Below are 26,408 nucleotides of genomic sequence, written 5' to 3' on the forward strand. Positions count from 1 at the left end.
CCCCGGGGCTGCGCGGGGCTGCGCGGGGAGGGGGCCGCGGAGCCGCCCCCGCCTCCTCCCCTCCCCTCCCTTCCCCTCCCCTCGCCCAGCTTGGGCAGCGGTGGGCGGGCGGCATGAGCGCGGCGCCCTGAGGGACCGGCGGAGCCCCGAGGGACCGGCGGAGCGCGGCTGCCCCCGAGCAGCATCCCGTGGGAGCCGCGGCGGCGGATCGCACTCGGCTGGGACCTGCCATGACTCCCCTGGCTCCTCCCATGGCATGAGCCCGAGCTCTCCTCCCCGCTCCGCCTGCTTTTGGTCTCTCCGCGCTCCCGGGCTGTCAGATGGGATAGGACACACCCGGGCGTGCGGGGCTCGGGGGAGCGGCGGTGGCAACCGGTGACGGCCGTCGGCTCGAAGGGAGTCGAAGATGAGCTGGCGGTGGGCTCGCCAGCACTGGAACGGCGGCTCCTCCGTGCTGCTGCTGCTGCCGCTGCTGCTGTGGCACGGCCGCGTCCGGCCGGCCGGCGCCGACAACGCGAGCCAGGCGTACTACACCGCGCTCATCAACGTGACCGTGCTGAGCCCCGAGCGCGGCGGGCCCACGCTGCTGCGCATCGACCGCGGCCGCTACGGGCAGGACTCCCCCAAGGTGGAGGTCAAGGGGCTGCTGGTGGCTCCCGTCCCCATCAACGGAGGTAACGCTTCCCCTCGCTCGCTGCCGCCGGGTGGTTTGGCCTTTGCCTGGGCTGGGCAGGCTTTCCTCGAGAGCTCTTGACAGACGGGGAGGAAGAGCCTGCCCAGAGGAAAATAAAATAAATCCGTGATCTGAGAGTGCTGGCTTGAATAACGGCTCGGTAAAGCATAATGTGCTTTGCAGCGCGGATCCCAGTAGGCTGGGCGTATTGAGCGGGTGAAGGTGTTATTCCTAAACTAATTGCAGACAGTCGATAGCGATAGTTGGTAGTATTTGGGGACAGCGTTGCCGTGAATCTCAGAACAGCTGCATAGCCATCGCACCGCGAGACGTGCATCTGGATGGCTTTGGCAGCTGCGTGAAGTCACGATTGTTCAGTGTACAATTCCTGAAAGCGCTGTTTAAGCTGCCCATCCAGACCTGGAAGGACTGAAGCCATCAAGTTGTTACTCTCATTGCCAGCCCAAAATGCTCTTGTTTTGAACACTGAGCAGAGCTTCCAGATAAGTTTTCTTTTAATTAAGTGAAGCTGTTGTCAATCAGTTGGGGTTTTTTTTGACAAATATTGGGGTTTGTGGAGAACGCTAATTTGAACAACTGAGACTATTGTGATTTCTGCCTGAAATGAAACCAGTTTCTTCAGTCATAATGGTGTAGTTTTAATGGAATCTTATTTTGAAAATCCTCCTTGACGTTATCTAAACTGCCATCTTTAAGAAATAGACCACTTGATGGATCTCAGTGGTCCCAACCTGTCTCCTGGACAGTAAACATCTGAATAATGTATTAAGTGAAATATTGTAGTCAGTTAAAACTAGAGTCTAAGTGGTGAATGTTAAGAGTGTTTTAGAGGAATTGACAACACAAAATTACTGTATTATTAGACGCTTTAGAGAATTTGCCAAATCATGAGATCAGGAATACTTTAATGCTTCTTCTGAACAAATGCATCCTGGTAGGCAGCCTCTGTAACCTTCTGGTCTGGATGGATCAGGCTGTGCATCAGCAGGTGCTTGCAGGTCTCACTGAAGCTTACTTTCATTAGCTTTACAAAGTGTAACTAGGATATATTAATGGGGCAGATTTTTGTGTGGAAGAGTGTGGAAGCAGAAATCGTTGAGGAAATATACTGTAAAACGATTTTCATTTGTACTTCATACCTTCACTGTGCTCTCTGAGTCAGCTATCATCAACTGTGCTTGGTCTTTCTTCTGCTTCCTGGTATTCCTGACTTGCACCTCCCGTGAAATCAGGAATCTATCCTGAAACTTTTAGGCACTGTTATTGCAAGTAGTATTTTTACAGCTTTTAAAACTGCTGCCTTTTAATATAGTCAAGTTATCAAAGCACTTTATTTTTTGTGGTTGCATTATTTGTCAAGGAAAACTTTTAATATTAATTTCTTTTTAGTCTGCTTCTGTAACGTTTTCTGCTTTCTTCTGATATGATCTTCACTAAGCTGTGATTAAAACACTGAGGGAGGCTGTGACAGCATTTTCACAGGCTGCTAGTAATGGGAGAAGAGCTAAATAAAATTCTGAGCAGTCCATAAACAGGTTTTTTTTACCTACTGTTAAGCATTACGATGAATAACTTTAGTGAGAAGGCGCAGCAGGAGCTGTGAAACTGCAGACCTGAATTGCTGCAGTTTTGACACGGTGCAGTCAGTCGTTAAAACTTTGTCATCAGTTGTTGGAGGGGGTTCAGTTTTGTCCTGTTTCACAACAGAAGACTTAAAGCAAGCACAGCAGCAGCAGTTGTCTTCCTTTGAGATATTCTGAATTGTTCTGTATGCATTTTATTCTGTATGCATATAGTGTGCATTTTATTTGAATTTTGCTGAGGTGCTTCTTGTGGTTTAAAGATATTTCATGTGGTAAGAAAGATTGGAATATTTTATGCTTTTAGTTAAGCTGTTCTTGAACATCCTCTGCTTTTTTTATATGTAAACTTGATAAAAGATGATGCAGTCTTGCTGAAAGTAATTGCCCTAATGTCTTTTTATCAGCCTGTTTATATTACTGTAGAACTGGTTTACAAAATATTTTTTCTAATAGCTCTAAACACGAGTAATTTCCAGCCATTGCTGTTAAAGCAACAAATGCTCTACTCCTGTTCTCACTTATCCTCAGAAGAAAAGGACTTCACAAACGTTGTTAACAACTATGTTTGAAGATACCTTGAGTTTGAAACTGTTTTGATGTCAAGCATTCACCCATTTATAGCCTGTCCTTTGAAATTTCCATAAATGTGGGTGATCTGTTAGCACCTTGAGGGTATAGACTGTTTTAGAGCTGAAATGTCCTTAATGTCACATTTTTGCATGCTCTGTTAAGAATCACAGAATGCTTTGGGTTGGAAGGGACCTTCAAGTTCATCTCATTGCAACTCCCTGCCATGGGCAGGGACACCTTCCACTAGACCTGGTTGATCAGAGCTCCGTCCAACCTGGCCTTGAACACTTCCAGTGATGGGGCATCTTTTTACATCCCTTATTCATTGCCTGAAGGGAAATAAATTAATTTATTAATTCAAGATGTAGGGATAATGGTCTGCTGCAGACCATGTTACCATTTGTAGTAGCACAACCTGCGATTTTAAGTGTTCTGTTCTGCAGTGTTTTTTAACTTGTATCTTGAATATGCCCAATATTCTATATACCACTTTTCAAAGAAGATGCCAGTCCCATGTGATCACCCCTCCTTTATATCTGTGCAGAATGACGCAGTCGATCGCTTCTCCCGTTTCTTTAGCGGAATTTCTTTCATGAAATCCAACCTCGCCGTGTTAATCCATGTATTAAAACTCTTTCCCTGCTCTTTTTATAGACCCTTGTATGAAACTGATAGGGGCTTTCAAAAGCAGCGTTCCCCTGGAAGTGGGGTGGTGGTAATTGGCGTGACCCCTTGTGAATGTGCCTTCTGAAAGTGCAGCTCCAGCGAGCTGCTGGTCACAGTTGGCTGCTGGGTGTGAACATACAGCACCTGTGTGTGCACATTTTTCCAAGAACGTTAAATGCACGATAGCAGCTCAGTTTATTAGTCTCCCTTCCGTTCTTCCACTTCTAGTTCTTTTTCTTACCTCCTCTAACTTGTTAATCTTTTTTCAGGACTTAATTTCTTATTAGAAGAGCATTTTAAAAAGCTTCCGGATATGAATGCTTGCAGATTATAGACAAAAATGCTCCTCTGGTTTTGCGTGGAAGGAGAATAGTGAAATGCATCTTCACAGCCTGATGCAGCTTTTCTGATAGTTTAGTTCAGCTTTGTAGTATCTCTTTGAGAGGTTCCTGAGTACTTCTCCCTCAGTCCCTTACTCTGTTATTTGTGATTTTGTGCAACCAGGCATTTCATAGAGTCAGAGAATGGTTTTGGTTGGAAGGGACCTTAAAAATCATCTTCCAACCCCCCTGCCATGGGCAAGGACACCTTCCTCTAGACCAGGTTGCTCAAAGCCCCATCCACCCTGGCCTTGAACACTTCCAGGTCATTTCGGCCCAATCCTCTCCCAGCAGCTGCCTGGGTCCTCGTGGCATTTTCTGTACATGTACATTATCTGTACATGCAGCATATAAGTGTTCAGTCCTGTGCCACTCCAGTGACCTCTGCTTTTAAACTTCTTTAATATTGGATGCCTGACACCAGTTGTGATGCAGACCTGGAAGTGTCAGGCATATTCCTCTTGCCATGGCAAACCAATTTAGAAGCCACTGAAAACTCAAATGGTTCTTGGTAGAAACTGCAGTGCTTTTGTGACTTAGTTCCCTCAGAAATGTTCTCTATGGGGAACAGAACTCTTAGTGACTGTTGAGTTTGTGTTATTGCTTGTTTTGTGCTTGGATTCCAGTCGGAGCACTGAAAATGTCAGTCCTGTGTGCTCTGAGTCCCCTCATGGGTGGTCACACCTTGCTGGGGGCTGAGAACTGGGTAGCAGGGAAGCAGGCAGGGTGGTCAGGACTGGAGATGGGGCTGATAGGAGGAAAAATAGCAGTAGACTCAAAGCCAAACTTGAAAATGTCAAGATTCACTGAGCCAATAGGTCAGGAACAAGGGGGTGAGGGGGGCAGAAGGAGAGGAAGTTTAAAGGGTGTGTGGGGACGTGATGGTTGTACAAAAGCTGCTTTGGAGAAAGAATTAATAGGAAGGGGAGATCTCCTGAAGGGGTGTTAGTGTTGGGACTGGGTAAGGAGGCTAGAATTTGTGGAAAAACATGTTAGAAAAAGGTGAAAGTGGGGAAGAAACAATGTTGGCTCAGTGTTAGGAATGGAGGTTGTGTGGTGCTGTAACTACAGCATTCTGTCGCATCTGACACTTCATAAACATGTTGTGTGAACAAGTTTTAGCTGCAGAAGGTTTAAAATGCCAGTTTCCTGGTAACTGCAGAGCTTTAGGTAGCATTCAGACAGAATTTCTGGCCCAGAATCCAAACCATTAAGGTTTTGGAAAATGCAACAAGTGAATATATCAGCAGAGTAGAGGAAGAAAAATCTTGTGCCATGCATCCATCCTTTGCCATTGGTCTCACTTTCCAGCTAGTCATTAATTGATAGAAAAAGTGGAGGTTATGTATTGGAGTTTTTAGCCATAATTGTAATACTTACTGAGCTAACAAGATTAAATCTGAACTATTACAGGACTCTTCTAAGCTTCAGTGATTTTCTTTTGTTTAAGTTCTTCCCTGAAACAAGATTACCTCTTATTCCAAGAGTTTCTTTTGGTGCTAAAGCCAGCTTTAGTCAAAGCAATTACCTGAAAGAGCTATTGAAAATAAAATGTCGTTGTACATAACTCATTGACTCATTGACACAACTTTTAAAAAGTGGAAATTATGGCTGGCTTGAATAGGGACTGTATTGATAATAAGACAAGTAGTAATAATGCACTGAAAGAAAATATGTCTATTGAACATATTAAGCCCTAATGGGACTGCAAATAACTAGTACCCTTCCTTGAAATAAGAATCAATCAGCACTGCTGTGTTGCTTCTGTAGATTTCCCAGCTGAATTTGTTTTCTGGAAATTTTATCACAGGATTGTAATTAATTTGTTGCACAGAGCTGTCTTATTTTACCAGTAAGGTGTGCTATGGCAGCACCTGCCTGGGCAGTGGTGCTGGAGGAGGGAATGCTTTGGGGTTCAGGCTGCTTGACACTGCACCCTCCCATGTGCTGGTTTTGCTCCCAACAAGCCTCTTGATCTGCTGCCCCTCAAAATACCAGTGGTGTCTCTCCAGTTATTGTATTACAGTGATTGAAGGTCAGACTTTAAAATGATTTCTGTATGTGTAGCTGAGACAGACCAGCTCTGGCAACTGGTGCTGGGCTCAGAGTACAGAGAGATCTTAGTATTAGCTAAGATCCAATCAATAGCAAGACATCTGACCTTTAAAAAGAAATAAAAAAAGGAAGAGGAAAAGAAACCCCATGGAATTAAATGGTTAATGCCCAGGGAGTGGGATATTTCCATGAAGAGGGGACAAAGTCTGATAACAGCCAATGCAGCAACCTTGGCTGAAGTCACTGTTGTGTTCTAAGCAGTGCAAGAGCTGCATAAACACACTGTGTATGAGAGGGAGCAAACCCAGCTGTGGTTCAGAACTAGGAGACTGCATTCTGGTAGGTGAGCACTTCTGGCAAAGCCTCTGACAGCTGACCTAATAATTTCATTTTTTTTCCAAAAAATGGCTCTCCCTTGTACAGGGAGAAGGCTAAAAACTTGGTAAAGCAATTGGAAAAGAAGAGGAGGAATGTAATATTGCTGTGCTAATGTGAGCTTGCTGCTACTTCTTCAGTAGTTGAGGGAGCTTGGTTGGATCTGTTGCATTATTAACTATTTTTTTTCCACATGAATCCCTAAAATGCTGTCACAAACCTTAGTCCTTCAGCATGAAGGGCTCTTGAATTATAAAAAATGGTCCAGGAGAAACAGTTATACAAGTTGAACAGTCCTGTGTGTTCTACAGAAGGAAACCGAAGCTCTCCTGGAGCTGAAAACAAACAGGAGCCTAATGGTAGACACTTTAATTGCAGCTGATCCTTCTGTAAAGAGGCTCTTCTGTGGTGCTGGGGCTTACAGAAGAAAGGGAGATGTTTACAGCAACATATAGTACATAGCTCTTTAACCCAGCAGGCTGCCACTTCTTACAGAAAATTGGGTTTTTGCTAACACATGGTACACAGACATGAAGAAAGGAAAGGCAGAGTAAATAGCTTGTATTTCAAATAAGCTGGAAGAGTAGCACACCTATAGGGAAACATACTTAGATGGCTTTCTGGACACTTGTATCTTCTGAAATTACACGAGTGACTTCTGATCAGGTTTTTTTTTTTTCTGGGCAAGTGATTTGTTTTAGAATAATTTAATGTGAAATTGCTTTTTATTCTGGCAAGTAACATTAGCTTTGGGCACCTCACTACAAGGAAGTTGTTGAGGCACTGGAGTGTGTCCAGAGGAAGACAGTGGAGCTGAGGAAGGGTCTGGTGCACAAATCTGATGAGAAGCAGCTGAGGGAGTTGGGGAGGCTCAGTCTGGAGAAAAGGAAGCTCGGGGGGACCTTCTCACTCTCTACAGCTCCCTGGAAGGAGGTTGTAGCCAGGTGGGAATCAGTCTCTTCTCTTGGGTAAGAAGCGACATGATGAGAGGAAACAGCTCAAGTTGTGCCAGGGGAAGTTTAGATTCAATATTAGAAAAAATTTCTTCACCAAAAGGGTTGTCAGACATTGAAGCAGACTGCCCAGGGCAGTGGTGGAGTCACCATCCTTGGAGGGATTTAAAAGACTTGTAGATGTGCCACTTGGGGACATGGGTTAGTAGTGAACACGATAGTGGACTTAATGATCTTACAGGTCTCTTCCAACCTGAATAGTTCTAAAATGGTTTTAAATCTAAATGATTCTATGATCATCCAGCTAATACTTGTGAGCCCATGTCTTCTAGATTTTAGTTGGACTTTGGGCACTGGAGCATAGATAGCAGGATAACACAGAGCTATCAGTGATTCTGTTTATCTGTGTCCTTTACAATGCCCACTGATGTGCCTGGCACCTCAGCTGTACAGCAGATGTTTTATTTTAGCCAGCTCACTATTCAAGAAGGGTGAACCTGATGGTAAGACTTTCACTCTGAAAATCGTGCATTAGGTATATTGAAAAGACAAGCAGAAAATTTCACATTTCACTATTGTTTCTGAATTTTTAGTTCAAAGTGAAAAGATTACTTAACATTTGTGTGGTGTGATAGGATGCTAATGTAAAGAAAAGTGGGTTGTGGCTTTTTACTAAATCTGAAGTGACTTGCAGACACTCAGTTCAGATTTATCTAAACCAACCAGATTTTTTTGTACTATTTAAGTAGCGCTGAATTAATATTGTCAGCTGTTAAATTTTCATCAGGATATACTGAATACACCTTGTCAGGAATAACATGCTGTAAGCATTTGAGTGGTGTTTGTTGGTCTATATCTGGAAAGCTTTAATCTCTTAATATCTTGTTTCCTGATTCTTTTGCTTTATCCAGTAACATTTCATAGCTCTGTCCACAGCTGAGAGAGACTTTGATCTCTACTGTGGTAGAAAATTTTGTACTTCTTTTCCCACAGATGCAGTTTCTGTTATCTCTTACTGATTTCTCTGTTGCTTTTTAAGCTAAAAATTTTCAAGCTGTACAGATTTCAAGGTACCTACGTGAATTTTTGTAAAACTGAACTATATAACAGACTTTGAGTAATGCTGCTTCCTTATTCAAGGTGCCCTTTGTGACTTTTATAATTTTTCTCTGTAATAGCTTTTTTTTTTTTGTGGCCATTTTTGTTTTCACTTCATATCATAGTTTTGAGCATGATTGCGCTGAAGCAAACCCTACATAATCCATAGGATTACTGTTTTTCATAATCTCATACATTTAAAGTAATTTTATGTTGGTCATAGTGTCTACTTTCAGAGTTATCTTTGGCAGTTTGAGGGGATTCTATGGAACTGTGGCTGTTTATTAAATGGCGTTTTCAAAAGGATGTACCCCACCTGAGAAGGATGGGATTTTTAGCTTTCAGGGCTTGAGAAACTCCCTTTCACGGTCTTGCTGGTGCTTTCCACCTACCATGTTTTTAATTGGAAATGTTCAGAACAACAGGGAAGTGTGCATTAAACTGCTTTTGTCTTAACAGAGGGCATTGAGGTTGGTGGCACATGTGCCATGTTGTGGTTCTGTAACATTTTCAGAAAGGACTATAATTCCTTTTAAAAAATCTGTACTGTTCTCAAATTTAGGATTAGAAAGAGAAGCTGCAAAAGTGCAGTGGGCGTGAACATGCTCTTTTTATGATTGATGCTGTTTATGATGGCCATCACCAGTGCTCCAAAACAGCGTGTGTGCTAAGCCAGCAATTTCCAGAAGGGGTTCAAGTAATGATGTCAGGGTAATGGAAGAAAGTACTCTATAAAATTTGGCTTTGGGCATCTGTATTTCAGATTTTCCCTGATGCCTGTATGAAACAAAAGCAAAAGTGCAAAAATACAGCAAATAGCCCTCCATGTCTGAAATGTCTGATACAGCCTTGAAAAACAATTGTGAAAAGGATGTGCTGGTATCTGGCTCGCCACCCTCCTTCCAGGGGAACAGGGAGAGGCACTTCTTGTCCAAATTAAGAGATGCAACGACTTCCTGTACGTCTGCCACAGTATAGATTCATCTGCACTAGTTTTCTTTAGGCAAGCAGAAGATTGTCTTTCTTGTTTCAGAAAACATCTTCAGCTCTCTGAATCTCCTTCGTTACAGAATTTTAACCTCAGCTATGTTAAGCTGAGGGTGCTTAAAAAGACGTTTTGTTTCCAGCTAATAGGTTGAACTGGATATTTTTTGTGGTGGATCTTCTGCTGAAATCTCGTAGTCTGTGCTCACTGAACTCACTTCTTTGAAAGGAAAAAAAATATAGGACACTTCATTTGAATTGCTCTTACGAACTGTAATGTTTTCTGAGCTATTATGCAAATAAATTGTTTGTTTATATCTTGAAAAAATAACTGTTTAACCCAACTATTTTTAGTAGCCAATGATTCTTATACTCTTGGCATTTGAAAGCAAAAATATATTTGCATTATAGATTGCTGTTGGCTCTAGATTTATAAAATCCTTTCATAATATGACCAGTGTATCAGGCTAAACTGTTTCCAGTTTTGCAAACAGATCTGTCTTTCATCGGTTTCAGCTGCTGTAGCCCGAAGTTTATCTTCTGCCTTGGGTTTTGTGCCTTTTGTACGCAGCTCTGTGTGGGTTTGGGCTGTTCCAGGATATGTTACAGCATCAGAAAGGACAAAAGAGCTTTGCATACTGTTGAATTCAGACATCTGGCATTTGCCATTTCTGTTACTCTTCCTTTATACCAGCTATACCTGTTTAGCTGACGAGTGCTTTGTGTTTGCAAAACCATTTGTTTCTCTATGAATTTGAATACGTTTCCTTGTAGACAAAATGTGCATATGTAAAAAGCTGATGTTGGCTGCTGGGGTTTTTGCAAGATCAGCTTTTAATATTGTCCTTTTTTTACAGTAGCCTGCACACGGCAGATAACTCTGAAATCTTGTTCTCACAATCTGCTTTGTTTAGTTGTACTTCCCACTGCAGTGATATTTATGGCTGCATTAGAAAGAAAAAAAAAAAGTTGTAATCCCCAGAATGACTGATAAACAGCTGTTTTGTAAATGCCTATAGCAGATGAACCATATTCTAATGTTTTTAAGCCTCTAGGCAGGTATTGATTTGAATGTGAATTCATTGTTCTAGCTGCACTGGAGTTAAAAATAGCGTGTGTTAGTGAGCCTAATTCTCAGGCATATAGTCGCAGCTTTGAATGCATGGGATTTCTTTTTTTAAGTCTTTTTTGATAAGAATGCAGTTTTCTTTAGGCTTTATTAACAAGAGGACAGTGGCTTTCCAGTGCATGACTGTTAAGTAATTCAGCAAAACTCGGAGTTAGTTTTGTTCTGGGTTTCTTTGCCCGTTTGAACGATGTGCCATCCACGTAAACGTGTTTGCCCTTTCAGTTGCAGATCGTCTGGGCTGTGACCCTCGAACACGTTTCCAAGTTCCACCGAACACCAAGCAGTGGATTGCTCTACTACAGCGAGGAAACTGTACATTTAAAGAGAAAATACTGCGAGCAGCTTCACATAATGCCACAGCTGTGGTCATTTACAACAATATATCCAGTGAAGAACCTGTCACCATGACTCATCAAGGTAAATAAAATGTAATCTCCTTTACTGTAATTCTTTTGCCGTATAAACTATTGCTAAAGAGCCCTTGGCAATGGGCAGATGCTGTTTGAAATAGCCTGTTCACTAATGATGTTTACATGTATGCAATATAGTGAAATAAGCTAATAATTCTGAATAGTTATTTTCCTTTAGCATACATTTTATCCAGTGTAATTGATTAAGTTACTTCCCTCTGCAGTGGAGATGTGGGTGTGCTGGAGTGAGGAAATAGCTGTTAGATCTGAGGAACAATCTTTCAGTCCTGTCTGAAGAAGAGGAGCTAACATATATACATATATAATGAAAGGTCTAGAATTTTACAAAGCATCTGTGCCCGAATAATTTTACAGCAGCATGGTTTCCACTGGCTGTTCTGGTGGGGACCTTCAGATGTTGACAGTTGTATTTTGGCATCTGAGCCTGCATGACAGTTTACAGAGGGTTGTCTTTCTACAATGTGTCTGAGTGCCATACAAGAATTAACAAAGCAGTGATTTAGAGGGCAGTTGTCCAGAATAATGTCCAGAATAATGCTGGAAATCTGGTTTTCTGTAGAGTTCTACTTCTTTACAGCTACCTATGTGTAAAATTTTACTGTTGCTAGTGACTTATTTTTGCCAATGGGAGTGTCGTGTAAACATTTTCCTTGGTTAAAAACTATATTTACAATTGTGATAACTACATTTTTAATTTTCTAGAAGGTTTTTTCTCAATTTGGAATTATTTAGCTTAATTGAAAAAAAGGCATATTTTTGTATTTGGTGGCTGTACTGCTGTCTGAATTTTTAATTTTTTTTTAAGAATATTTTCAGTCCTTTTACTTTTAAGCATAGGAGGTTGCTTGGAAACTAGAATTTTCTGATTATTGCTCTGTATATTGTCATACAATTAGAATTGAGTTCTTTTACTAAAGTGCTATGGTGGGGGTTTTTTCTCTTTTTTTTTTTTTTTACAAGGCAAATGTCTTGTGGCTTCTTCTAGTTTAGTGAGGTTTGACCTTCCCAATTCTGTATACCATAGGAATTTTCCAGGGAGATTTTGACCTCCATGTAGCAATTCAAAGCCTTGACAGTTCATTTTCATCTTAGATACCTTCCTTAGACATTTTTACAAGTAATCTGCAGGCAAAAAGTTCCATATTCTAGTGAAACACTCTTTGACACCTTCCTCTCGGTTTTGTTTGTTTGTTTGTTTGCCACTTCTCTCTCTGCAGATGTAATGCCCTCCTAAGCCTTTGACTCTGGACTCTGTTTGAAATACTTGTAAGAATGTAAATTTTGCAGTCTGTTTAGCCATGATTTGTGAGTTTTCCCATGGCCTGGAATACCTCAGTGTGACAGGAAAAAGATTTTGCGTTGTTGTCCCTATTGCATGTTAAATCAAACAAAGGGCTTGGTTATAATTTCATACCTTCTTTTTCATAATGCTGTTAGGTTTGGCAGTTGCTTTCATAGCAATGGGATGGGATCTGTCTTTTCTTAGGAAATCCTGGTTCACTCAGTGTTTCAGCTCTGAAAACCAGTGTGTTGCCTTTGAAACTTAATCAATAGGCCCAGTGGTTCTGGTTGGTTGTAATAATATCTCAGGATATAAAATATTAGAGCTGCTGTGGGTAAAATGGTGTCAACCATATCACAGCTTTTATGCTTTTTAGGTGGTGAACAGCCACATCATCTGCTAATTAGATATTCCAGTGCACTGCACCTCTTCTCCTTAGTATTTTCTATCCCTAAAAGTCAGGAGGAGTTGACCCTGTGTATTTGACAGCTGTTCTGCACTGATTCAGTTAATGAGTGTTAGAGTTGAGATCAAGTGAAAATGAAAGTGAGCCACCAAGTTGGTCTTACCTCTCTATATGATGTCTAGTGCTGTGCAGTATTCCCCTTAGTATTCCTCTTTTCTTTAGAAATTGTCTACACAAGACAATTTTGCAGCTGTGTTATGATGACCGGGTTCATGGCTCTGCATTTTCTTTCCATAGGCAGGAGAAAGTAGCCCTTGTGTTATTCTATATCACTGTAACATCATTTTTGTACTGCTGCATATCAGCCCCTAGAAGTATTCTGTCTTCCTGGTGAAGCAGAGAGGAAAGAGGCAGCTGGTCATAATGCATTCTCTGAGCTGCAAGCTTTCCTACTTGGATATTTGCATGAATTCCAATCGCCTGCTTAGACAGTGTCTGTGGTAAAAATAAATAATATATTACATAGATTTATGTATGTTGCCCACCTGCAGAGAGGTGATTCCCTATGAAAACAGCTTGGGAAGCAGTTCTCACCTGGAGGATTAATATTTTATCCAAGCTATTTTATGCTTGAACACACATTTGAAAATTTTATTCTCATGGAAATTCATTCGTACTCAAGCTATTACTTAGCAGAATAGAAATTCCTCCTGGTGGCTGGATAAAAACTGTCACTCTGGAATCAATCTGTCATCACCATGTCAAATGAACAGTTTCTGCTGCTAATATCAGAATTTGCTTTTTCTTGTGTGATAGTCTGCCCCTTTGTCTTCATGTTGAGTTTTAAAGTAGGTATTGACCCTAAGGAATTGGTGACCTTTTTTTTTAAAATACCTGTATTTCTGTTAATGTTATTTGCAACATTATTTTCTTTTCTGTGTGCATATCCTTGTATATATTACCATATACATGTAAAATAAACTTGTTTTACACAATCCTGTAGATGTCTTCTATCAACCTAAGCAAAGGATGTCTTTCCCAGCGTAGGTTATCTTAGACTATGATGTCAGTGGCAGGAAGGCAGTTTTATGAGTGGTTTTTCTTGCTACTTCTGTTAGAGCAAAAGTGATACTGTCTAATGTAAAAAAGAGCCTGTGTGGTGGAGAAAATATGTAGCTGTCTCCATTATAAGCAATTATGGGAATAGTAAGGAAATGCAGGTTGAAGAGCATTTTAATTTCTTTTTTGTTTGTGTGTGGTGGAAACAGTCCCGCCAAGTACAAAATGGTTAAACTTGGGAAGGTTGGAACCCGATGATCCTTGCAACCCAACCCATTCTATGTTTCTATGATACTGAATTTCTCTATTAAAATCTAGACTGGTATTTGGATTTATAGAAAAGAATATAAGCCAAAGAAGCCTCTAAAGTTCAAACTTCATACTCGGAATTTATGGAACAAATATAGACAGAAAAAGAGAAACACATATAGAAGAGAGTGTCACGCTGAAGTTGCTGGATTCCAATAACTGCTGTTTATCAGCCCCTAAGGAATTTCCTGAGGTACAGAAACAATTTCTAATGTAATAGTAGTTTTAGCGGATTTATCTGATGCGGGTAAATCTTTTAAGGTCTTTAGAACAAGCTGCAGATGTCTCATCAGGATCAATCCTTGTGGCCCTTCTAAAGAAACAGTGCATTAATTCCCGGGAAGAAGGTGTTTCTGTTCCATGGTGTGCACAGGTGACGCTCCCCTGCGGTGGCACTGTGGGAACATCGTCCAACATGGGCTTCCAGAAACAGGTTCCTTTCAAGGGGAGGATTTTTCATGGCCCTCTATTCACTTAAAAAGCACACTGGCATGGGAAGCAAGGTCTGTACTTGCTTTGAACTGTGCTAAAACTGACTGTGGATTATTTTAGGTCAGTGGGTCAGAGGCAGGAGGGACAGGAAGCGATTTGGAGTTGTTGCCATCTAATGGCTGTTCCACGTTCTTGCCCTAATTCGGAGTGGGTACAGTAGGCTGCAGAGATCCAGCAATGGAAATGTCACTGTCCTCTGTTGTGTCACTGTCCCTGAGAGCAGCACATCTCTAACTCTACTGCTTGCCTTTCTCACAAGTGTCTCTTTATGTAACTGTGAGCTGAACTGATGCGTGAAGGCTCTGGCAGGGTGCACTGCAGATTATTTTGCACAAATGTGATGAATATTTTAGCTCTATACCAAATCCGCTGTGAAACTTTCCCTGGATTACTGAGACCTAGTTTTTAATCCACAACTCAAAATTAATGTCATTGTATATTACAATATTGTTATTAACATTTATTATTATTAATTGACCCTGGAATATTAGTGGAAAGGAAAGAGATGAGTCATTGAAGTTGAAGCTTTGAAATGGCAAAGCAATTAATAGTCTAACCATAGTTTACATATATTTGATAATTTTTTGTTTATGTTTGCTGATTGAAAGCCTGGAGAACAAGTGTCAACAGCATTATCATTCATCCTGTTTCCCACTACATTTCTTGGAGGTGCATCAGTCAGGAAAATCTGTCACACAGGAGATAGAAGTGTCTGACACTTAAAGACACGTGGAGAGGAGTGTGTTTGATTCTGGACCATAAGGAAGCACTTGTCTCTTCAAGACAATCCAGGGAAACCCCTTTGCAGAGCCATCATAGCCTCGATGCCTTGCAGAACTCCTTACCAGTGTTTCTGTGTCATACATGCCTCATCCACAACTGAAATAACAGCAGTCAGGCTCATTTTAACTCAGCCAGCTGAAAGGGTAATTAGTTCTGTGACTGTGAAAAGGCCCACGGGACTGTTAGTGGCTGTAAGTAATTACATTCTTCTTCTTATCCAAAGTCTGAGCTCCAGCAGCAGAGTAACTCCCTATATCTATGGACTCACTAGAACCAAATTTATGATATTAATCTATGAATATGCTATTTATAAAGCTCTCAAAAGATTTTGTAGTGTCCTTGGGCAAGGCTCTCTTGCCATTTCTCTTTTGTGCTTTGCTGAAATTGTTTGGAATGACTGTCCACGTCCAGATTGATAGAGCTGTACAGAAGTTGTCTGTCTATAGAAGAAAATACATGAGCATGACAGATTGCCCTTCTTAGAAATCCCTGGGTTTCTTAGCTCCACCATCTATTAGAGGGAATTCAAACTGCTATCCAGAAAGAACAAAATGAAAGCCACCTACCAGCACTTGATCACACTATAGAATGCAAGAGACTTATAGTTACTGGAATCCAAGTGTGTCTTACATTGATGAATGTACCAGTAAGGTCCCACTACATTAATATTATTGATTAATCAAGATTGTGACACTATAACAGGTTTTGGACATTGTTCAGAAGTATAGAAAGTAAAAAAAGAAAAAAGTGAAAAAAGGTTGTTTTCAAATTAGCAGAAATGTCTTTTGAAGATAAACTTAGTATTTCAGAAATCTGTGAAACTGAGATGAGGAACCTTTTTTCAGTAGCGTGTAATGTATTAGGATTACATCATTTCCCTGGTTCAAAACTTAGAATGATCCTTCAGCTTTTTATTAATTTGCATTTGTTCAAGGTTTGAATGTAGAATTTAGTCTACTTTGTTAGCATGCTAAAACCTTAACAGTACAAGTATTCCTTATATAGGACTGCAAATGCGGTTTACTCACTGTAAAACATGGTTAAATGCCTTGTAAAAATATGCAAATAAAAGAAAAAAAAATCTGTGCACAGATTGTGGAAAGGGGATGATAAAGTGATGCGTTTCTTTCTGCCAAGCTTTTTTTATTCTTCCAGCATTATTTAGGTGGAATGTCCATTTCCTTAAAAAAAAACAAACAACTGTAGTGCAAGTAGATGCAAAGAAGCTTTGCTAGGAGAGAAGTGAGTGTGAAAAATCTGTAAAGTCATTGCAACATCTGTCTGCTTTTCCCTTATCTAGGCTTGGTTTTCCTTAGTGTAAAGAACCCAAAAGGTCACGTGTATTAAAAAATATGTACAAATGGAATTCCCAGAAGATAAAATCCCTCCCACAGAAAGGGAATGAATATGTGCTATAAGTAGAATGATCGAGGCAGTTCAACGGAGGGGAACACAATGAACCCCAAGCCCCTGAAGCCAGTGTCCTTACCATTCCAAGTGAACTCTGCTGCAGTTCTGGTTCCAGGGATGTATAAATTCTCCCCCCTTCTCAGCCCGGCCCAGGGGTCTGTCCTCCTGCTGCACAGCAGAAGTGTTGAAGTAGCGTATTTTTGCTTTCAAAAATAAAGGTGGGGCAGAGATTCAGGAACTTGTGGGACACTTACAGAAGAAGTGGGTGCATCTTGTAGCTTAATAGAGGATCTTAATTTTTCCGACAGTGCTTAGTGTCCTATGACTTGGGATAGAAGATAAAAAAGAGCTCTCTGGGTGAGGCTGATGGAGAGGAGATGATCTGCAGAGAAGCCAAAGCCCAATACCTCTCTTGTGCATACTGGTACTGTGTTGTGTCTTTGGGAGACTGTGAGTGTTGGTTTTCTGGAGTGGATATGTTGGGTGTAGCAGAGACAGCTTGACCTTGCCCAGCTGGAGGAAGGCCAGGGGCGTAGCTCCACATCTCACGTGTGCCAGCACGATCTGGACTTGTGAATGAATCAGAGTTTTAACTGTGACTACCTGTTTTGATCCTATGCTAATTTCTCCTTAAGAAACATCTCCCTGAGTGTCAGCCTAGAGCAACTGGGTTGTGAAATAATGTCAGCAGTTGTCATCTAAATACAGCCCAACAGTTTCCTCAACTGATTTTTTGATTTAGCCCTCCTTTTAGGAACTCTTGGTCACAGTAGGTTATAAAGCTTGTCAAAAATAGGGCAAGAACATTGTGCTGAGGCACTGTTTCCTGTTTAATGAAGGAGGATGGGCTTACGAGTTTGTTATTTATCACTTAGGGAATTCATTTAGTGCGCTACAGGCTAGCACAACAAGAGTCTGATTAAACTTTAATATTTGGTTTGAAGTTAATTGTGTCACGCCCATCTTTGGAAAGCTGCTCTTGCTGTTTCTGGTTTTCTAATCATGAGCTTCAATCATATGGCTGCTTTTCTTAAAGGAGCAGGACTTAGTGATCGTCCATCACACGTCTCTTAACAGTAGAGCAGTGTCTGACACTTGCAAAGCACTGAGGTGTGTGTCATCGTGTTTAGAGGGCAGAGACAGGGCCCTCTGTTAGCCTGGCAGGGTGAAATCTGTTGAAGCTCTTTTTGCTACAAAGAAAAGTTTTGAGTGTTCTTCAGACATACCTTGACAGTATTTTGGTTGCAATTCACAGAAGCCCGTTCCTCAATGGACTGGAAATATCTGCTTCTTTGTCCTCTTAAGTAGACAGAACTCAGGCTTTAACCTTAGAAGCTTTTTCAGTTTTTGGAGAGGGAGGGTAGGTTCTTTTGCATAGGTTTGTGTAGCAAAGAGACTTTTGTAATGTGTGTTTGTGTAATCAAAGAGTAACTTCTGCAAATACCTGCTCTGTGTTTTGGGAGAGTTGTTCCACTGGTTGTATTTGATTGATGCATCCTGTGAAAGCTTGACTTTTGGGTAACAGTTTCATATACTGCTGTCCTTTAGGATTTTTCTCATGGATTTTTCTCATAAAATCTGTTTTGGTGCCTGACACTTCATAAAATAGGCATCCTAAAGTAAATGTTTACATACAGACAAGAATTCAACATTTTCAATATTGTGAAGGCTACAGGAAGACAAATGTTTTAAAACGCTATCCAGTCTTATTTTAAAATTAATGTATACCCTTGGCATTAAATTCTTGCCTTGTTTAGAACTAAGTAACTGTCAAATATTATGGTTTTGTTCTGTTTTCAGAAGTATTTGATTTGGGACATCTCAAACAACATATTTTACTCTTGACATTGCTCATGTGTTGACAGCTTGGATGTGCTCCTGTTTACTTTCTGATTAGATCAAAATAAAAATATGTGCAGCTAGACCTGTTTTAATCACTCTGAAGGTATGCCAAGGCTCTTCCTCTTGGTGTCTGCTTTTCCATAAGCCAGTTTTAGAATGTAAGAGTTGCTCTTCACAACCCATTTATTTTTCATCAGACTGAAATGTTAAGGTACCTGATAAATTTGTGGGTTTCCCCACTGTTGTTAAGTGCTGTGGAATTTTTATTTAAAGCTCTGTTCCCCAAGCCCACTTTTTCTAGCAGCAGAGCTTTGCATACAGCTCAGTGTGCCTTTTCCCTTTCCTTCACCTCACAGATTCCATGGATTATATCCTCTGTGGCTAAACCCTTCCCTTGTAGGCGTAATCCTTGCTTCCACCTCTGCTCTCTTGCAGCTCAGATGTCTTCTGGTGTTTTCACAGAACTTGTGATCAGTCTCTCAGAATTTCATATATAACCGTAGCACTTCATTTGTGCTTTCTTGGGTTTTTTGTTGTCATTTTGTGGGCTCCCAAATTCTCTTGGAATGGTTTCACTGTTAGTGTTTTTCCAAGAAAGCTGTTGCTAACAGTAATAAGATAGATCCCTTTCCTGGGCACTGAATAGCGTGTGTTGCTGTCTTTTTATTTCTGATATAATGCCTTCAGAAATGCTTAGCACAGAGTTATAGGATTTTAATAGAAGAATAGGGAAGTCTGGTTTGTGAAGATGGGCAGTTTTATTTCCAATTACATTATCATGATGATATTCCCATTGTTGCAGTCACACAGGCAGTGGCATTTCAATGTCTGGATCCACCCTACAAATGACTGTGTGCCATTCTTTACCTTTACCAGGAAATGTAGAATTTGTTTGCATTTTTTAAAGAAACACTGAAATTTCCACCAGCAGAATGTCCTGTAAGTTTAGGTTTTTTAGAATGAAGTGATGAAAGGATTCAGTTACAGTTAAATGTTCTTTGCTATTTAAAGAGAGAACAATATTCTTTCGCAAGCATGACACGAACGTGGTTTATCTGCTTCATGCTGTGTCTGCAGCATCAGCAGCCACTGTCAGAGACTTAGGAAATTACAAGGACTTTAGCTGAAAATATCAGCCATTAGCAAGCTGCTGACCTTTGTTATGAGTATCTGGCTCAGTTCTCAGTTCTCCCCAAACCTTGTTACAAAAACTCAGAATAGCTCAGTGCCTCTTACAGGTGGTCTGATATTTCCCATGCTCAAGGTGGGATCTAAGGTTTTGCCCTCCCCATTTGCAAGGAGGTGTGGCTGAAGCATTGCAGCAGTAGTAGCAGTTCGGTGCCAGGTTGCTGATATGCCCAGGAGGAATTGTCTCACCTGTCCTTCTCCCCCAAGCATTGACCAAACAGCTGCTTGTGTTGTTCACAAGCTCAAGGAAAAATAAAACCACCACCTGTTTGGCAGTTGCACTTTGCCAGGCTGCCGTTCCCTACGACCTCCAAGGGACTGTAGTTGGAAGGAAGCTGCTCTTTGAGCCATGCCTGTCTTTAGCTTGGTATCCTGGACATAGCTGTCCATAACTTGAGTTTCAGACAAACAGTTGGTAGTCAAGAATCACCAAAAAGAAAAACCAAACAACAAAGCCACCACAAATATTTGCTTGTGATGAGACTAGTAACTTTTCTTTGAGATGACTTTCTACTGATTTTCTAAGCATGCTCTTTTAGAATTGCTAGGAGATATGGACAGGTTAGTGAGAGAGCAATGCAGTTTCCTTAGGGACTCTACAGGAAACTTCTGAATGTGCTGTTTTTCCCATATTCTTGTTTTTAGTGTCTTCTCAGCTTTAAGTTCTTCTGTCTTCTCCTCTCACAATGTATCGTTACAGAGATTTAATGATTAATCACAACTTCACCCCTTTTCATACACAGAGTTGTATAACTATCTTAATTAAACACGCACAGGGTAAAATTGCAAACTAGAAAGAGCTGCCTGGGCTTGGATGATAGCAATTAAATGATTTATACTTACAGGCATCAATATTTATCTTATGCCTACCGTCTGTCCTAGCTTGTCATCTATGGTTCAGTGTGTAGTTCATTGGCTTTAGTTAGCATTCCAACTTCTTTTCTCTGGACACTGTGTTCTTGGCTGAGGAGAATATTGCTTTTCGTAAGATTATGAAGTAAGACCATATTCTAAGTTTCACAAACAGTTAGTCTTTCTGTCTTCACCTGAGGATTTTTTTTCTGCTAAACTTTCAGAAACACCGGGTTTCAAGGTGCTTAAAATACACGAGTCACTGTCTCCTCCTGCCCCCGATTGTTCTCAAACATGGAGCTCTTGCTAAAATTATTTAGGGTGATGCCCCTGACAAAAATACGGATGAACCAAGTCCCAGTTTCCACTGAGCTTCAGTATGTTAAACAGGCACAATTTATTTTTCTTTTCTGCAGTTCTCCTTGGCTTTTGCGAGGTCAGAAGCAGCAGTAGCACTTTGGCTGTTCCCAGTTGAGTCATTTGGAATGCAAATCACTTTGCAGTGATGCCAGAGGTTCCCATTGTGCTGGGCTTTATATAAAACGCGTGACAGATTGTCAGCTTTGTCACATTCCCTGGGCAGCAGGGAATAGGTAGAGGTTTCAGCTTTGGATTCAGATAGAACTGGACTAGTATCAGAAGATCTTAGTCATCTTTGCTCTGCAGATAACTATAAATCATGTTAGAATATTATTACATTGAGCGCTTCTGCCTGATATTTTGATACTAACATAATTCCCTGGTGCAAATAAATTCCTGCTGGGGAAGCGTAGCAGAACAGTCCCCCCCACAGCCTTCCCTGCTTTTCCTCAGTGTCTGAACTAGATATGAAGAACAGAAGTGAAGTCTGGGGAAAATATCGAGCAGTATAAATTACCTGCTCTTGGTTGATCCTGCACTGTCAGAGCTGCAGGGATTTGAAGTTGCAGGAGCACAACATGCAGTATGTACATACAGAATCTTGCAGGAAAGTTGTCTCTTTTCCTGTAAAAATACGCTACAAGTCTGGGCAGGGACTGTCTTCCCAACTGGACAAATGGGAATCTGAGTAAATTTCCATGAAAATAAAGCAAGTGGTGGATTTTTACTCTGAGCTTTGCTGCCTATTAAATATCTTTGTTACTTTGGATGAAACCAGACTTGGTACTGAAGTGTCTGTGGAGAGCTGGACTGAAGTTGATCTTTTGTGAATCTGTGCTGTGCTAGAGATTAAATACATTGTATCCATAAATTGTGTTGGGTTTTGGTTGCTATTCAAAGCTTTTGAGTGACTGTGACACTTGTTTTAAAAATATTCAGAAGGAAACACTGAACTTTCTTTTCCTACTTAGACCCATGTAGTAGGACAAGGCCTGAATGTCGTCTTCATTTCAATTTTGAAATTTCTTGAGGAAAACAATTTGAGGGCTGTGGAATGTCTTCAATTTTTGTGCAAATCCTAATTTTTGATATTATCAGCTTTGATTCTTTTGAGTAGTTGTGTCAGCACAATCCACAACATCAATATCAGTGAACTTACTCTGAAAACTGATGATAGTGACTGTAAAAGTTACTATTTGGCATGGTGAATGGAAAGAGTAATGAGATAACATTTGACACTGTTTCACAACTCTATTAAGTCCCAACTTTGGAAAATTATGTAGCTGAGTTATTGTGCCCTGGGTTTCAAAAATGCTGCTCTTTTGGCTCATTTTGTGGATACAGTAGCTTCTTAAAAATTAGTTTTTGATTAAAAGACTTTGAACAAATGCCTTGTGTTAAAATAGGACCTCATGTTCTCTACTGTCACAGTAGGTCCTCTATAACTTAAATCCACTCTAAATCCAGAATCTTGGTTCTGAAGTCGCCTTATACAGCTCCTCTCTGAGAGAATGTGAATTGGAGCAAACAGATGGAGCAAGCAGATGAGCAGACTTCGCAAGCATTTTGAAAATAGGTCTTGAAAGGGTTTTTAGTATAGGAAGCAAATAAATCTGGATGAATAAGAAAGACACTTGTAAGGGTTTTTTCTTTCTGCTTTGGTTTTTCTGAAACTTATCTTTCTTTGAACTTAGATCAGAATTATCCTGAGTTCAAGATTCTCTTTTTTTTTTTTAAATTGCTTTAAAATATAGGAGCTCTCTCTGGTCTACAGGTGATTTTGTTCTTTTTCAGCAAATCTTGTGGTTCTCTTATTATCCTTGTACCAATAATTTTCCCTTTGGGGCAGGAAGTAGTCTAGAGGCAAGACACTATGAAAACAGATGGGCTCCACATTCAAAATGGAGCTGATGGAGCTGACAGCCTCTTTGCGATCTTATCAAGCGTGTCTTTGTATGGAGATAAAATCAGCACTCACATTTCTGCCAAGTTTTTCCATTTCTTTTTTATTTTGCGACCACATAAGCACAGAGGGGAACTTGCATAACTCCCCACAGCAACATCCTCAGCACTGGGTAGCAATATTCTCATACTCTCACTCATCTTCGAAATGTTTTTTCTGAGAGTTGCCTGTTTAGGTATCCATGGCTTCAAATATGGAACAAATGTACTCTTGAAAGCTGGTTCAGACTGCACACAGTAATTACAATGTGGGAAGTACTGTGTAACCAGCAGAGATCTGTTACTGTGTGTGGAGCTGCAGACAGTTTGCATGTTAATGCCCTGATCTGAAAATCTGGGCTTGAAGGACAAGCCAGGAGTTTGAGTGGCCAGTAGCACGTTCCATATGCTGTGGATGGCTTAGATTAAAATCTCTTGAGTTGTCAAGTGGCTTCGCATTTGGAAAATCTTTTGAGTAGCATGCCAGGTTAATTTTAAATGTAAATTAAATATTTTTCCCTTTTTTATAGGAACTGGAGACATTGTTGCTGTGATGATTACAGAATCCAAGGTTAAGGAGATCCTGAATTACTTGGAAAAGAATATCTCTGTCCTGATGGGAATAGCAGTGGGGTCCCGTGTTCCTCCGAAAAACTTCAGTCGGGGCTCTCTAGTCTTTGTGTCAATATCATTCATTGTTTTGATGATAATTTCTTCTGCATGGTTAATATTTTACTTCATCCAGAAGATCAGGTACACAAGTGCACGTGACAGAAATCAGGTAAGGGGTCTCCTTTTTTTTCCCTAAGTTTGGAGGGGATATTTCTGTATATAATAGTCAATGGGGAACAAATAGTTTCTAAGGAATGTCCCATCAAACTAGTGTTCAGAGCCTCTTTGTTCCAAGGCAGAGCATTTTGCCAGACAAGGATTTTTATATAGCAGTGTTTTCATCCTGAGAAGCACCAGTATAAGATCATCTTACATGACAGGAAAGAATAGAACTGAAACAAAATATTTGGGGTTTGGTGAGTATAAGTCCATGAGTAACATAGATTCTGTGCTGGCTGAGTAATACATACTGTATGTATGTTGGGAATGGGGAGGAAAGTTAAATTGTGAATGAAGTTGTGTAGTGTAGGGGAACACAGAGCTAATGTTATGAGTTCTGTCTATGTTCTTAAGGGTACCTTCAGTAACAGTTAAGGGAATTCAAAAGTTGTATAAAAATATTTCAAGCTATAGTCTGTCATGAATGTTAGGGTAAGAAAGCTAAGGTGTAGAGCTGCTTAGTGATGTGTTAACTTTCAAGTTTACTTAAGATCACACTTGGTATGGAGTGCCTAATTTTCCTATTCATATATTTTAACGAAAATTTTGTCCAATATGCCTTTCTTATATTCTTTTTCAGCTCTTAATTTAAGAACTGAGTTATGTACGACCATACTCAGAGATCTTGACTAAATCAAGTTGTCAACTCAAATACAGCTTAAACTTCAGAAGTAAATGTTTTACTAGTGTGGACTTAATGACCCACTGCCTCCATAGTCTGTCTTGGCTTTTATGGAGGAGGGTCCATAAACCTTGAGAAATCCACTGTGCTCTCTTTGCTGTATCTCTCTGTCAAGGCTGACTTAGGAAGCTGCTGATCTCTAGCCACTGTTCCCCCTTTCCCCCAAATTATGGCTCATACACAGCACCTCACTGTGAGGCTGGTGTTCTGTCAGACCCGAAACAAATGCAAACTTAACAAAGCCTCGGTTGTGGCACAGGATTTCCTTTTCAGTTACTATAAATAGTGTCTGATGCTGCAGGTCCCATGGGCATCCTGTAGATTTTCCTAAGGATGTCATTCTTAAATGACCACACTGTAGCCGGTATTTAGTGTGGTCCCTTGGGATGGTGAAAGTTTAAATATAACTGTAACTTAATGAATGTCTGTGGAATACTAAATTGTGCCTTCTCTATCCCCTACATGGCTCTAGGCTTCTTCCAAATGTCCACGTTTCAAAACAGTTGCTCCATGGGGAAAGAGCTCTTATGACCTTTTTTCTTTCTTTAGATTTTTACAAAGGTCAGGAGAAACTTGATGAAAATTTGATGTGGTTTAAAAAGCTGAACTTATTAAACTTTAATAAGAAGGTGGCGACAGCTACAGCTTAGTTTTAAAGAGCTTTGAGAGCTTTCACAAAGGCTGTACTGTTAGTGATGAAATAACTTGGTTTAGGCTATGATCTTGTTTTTAAGTTATGTCAAGGCATGCATTTTTATTTTTTTTCAATCAAAGCCATCAAAAACACGCTGTGTTTTGTAGATAGCACGGGTAGATACCGGTGTTTCCCATCGTTACTGTTGCACACTTCCTCCGGAGGTGTGAAACTCTGTTGCATGTGGTAGTGGCCTTTTCCACCCAGACAGTTCTGGGTTTCAAAGGCGAGCATATGCTGAGTGCCTGTGCCCTGACTTTAGCAAAACAGCAAATCCTGAGCATTTCCAGTGTTAGCATAAAACAGTATTTGTTAAAATTAGAAAATGGAAGAGATTGCACCTCTTAAATGGAAGAGATGGAAGTTATTATTTAGCAAATTTATTTACGTAAGGGAACTTGAATATGCTGGAAGAATTCTGCTGGAATATTATGCTTCCTATAGGAAAATAATCTCTTTAAGATTTCTTGTAGTGCATATACAATCACATGGAGTAGAACGAAATGTAAATACTACCCACAATTACTTAGTTGGTAGTGTTGAGCATTTAAGTTAAATACCTTTTCAGCCTCATTCCTCTCTTAGTAATCACACTTTTGGTTATGCAGTGGTTATCAGCTCCAGCAATGTGCCAGTGTGTTCTGTGTCATTAAGTACTCAGGCCAATATGCTTGTTCCAGGGCATATAATTTAGATTTGCTTAAATTGACCAATTTCTCACATATTGAAGTCAGAGTGAGATTCCTGACTTTAGGAGGCATATAATTTCCCCAGCCCAGCTCTGATTCTGGTGCTGCATTTCCTCTTTGGATATAATTCAGCAGCTGGGAGTATCTGATTTTTTTCAAAACCGTGCTCTAAAAAATTTAAAATAAGAGCTGCTGTTCTGTGAAAACCACAAGGAAAAAAAAAAGCACTTATGCAATGCTAGAATAAGTGGTACAGTTGGTTGTGGTAGACTTCTGAGGCTGTGTTTCTCAAGTAAAAGCAACTTTCAGTTTGTATGCAGGAAAATGTGTAATGCAGGGGTACACCTTGTGAAGGATTTGGGTTTCAACTTTATAGAGGGTGGGCACAAAACCCCCACACATTTGTTGGAGGCTGCATGGGGGGTTTTGATAGGTGCTGCAGTTTGAATTCTCAGAAGCAGCCCTTTCAAATGCAGAATACAGGATGGAGGGGAAGGAGGAAGTACATGAACTTCCCTTTTTCCAGTCAGTGTAAACCAAGTCTGATGTCTCATGTTCCTGAAGGGAGGAGACAGGATCTTTGTTCCTCTCGGTGCCACATCTCTGGGATCCCAGGGACCAGCTGGCAAACAGTTCTCTGTTGGCTGGGAACTGGGCATCACAGTAGGAA

At 40.6% G+C, this 26,408-nt stretch overlaps 1 protein-coding gene across 3 annotated transcripts in view; it reads left to right on the plus strand.

Annotated features, from left to right (window-relative positions):
* RNF130 (ring finger protein 130) overlaps positions 1 to 26,408 on the plus strand; it is a 54,955-nt gene continuing 28,547 nt past the window's right edge. The window contains exons 1-3 of one of the 3 annotated variants that reach the window (XM_032703392.1): positions 1 to 674; positions 10,710 to 10,904; positions 23,373 to 23,623. In XM_032703392.1, coding sequence (XP_032559283.1) covers positions 407 to 674; positions 10,710 to 10,904; positions 23,373 to 23,623 — 714 coding nt within the window. In that variant the 5' untranslated portion in view covers positions 1 to 406. The remainder of the gene's footprint in view (positions 675 to 10,709; positions 10,905 to 23,372; positions 23,624 to 26,408) is intronic. The other 2 variants (XM_032703390.1, XM_032703391.1) reach the window with 2 other exon arrangements.

This window comes from Chiroxiphia lanceolata, chromosome 15, assembly GCF_009829145.1.
Source record: "Chiroxiphia lanceolata isolate bChiLan1 chromosome 15, bChiLan1.pri, whole genome shotgun sequence".
Classification (NCBI taxonomy): domain Eukaryota; kingdom Metazoa; phylum Chordata; class Aves; order Passeriformes; family Pipridae; genus Chiroxiphia; species Chiroxiphia lanceolata.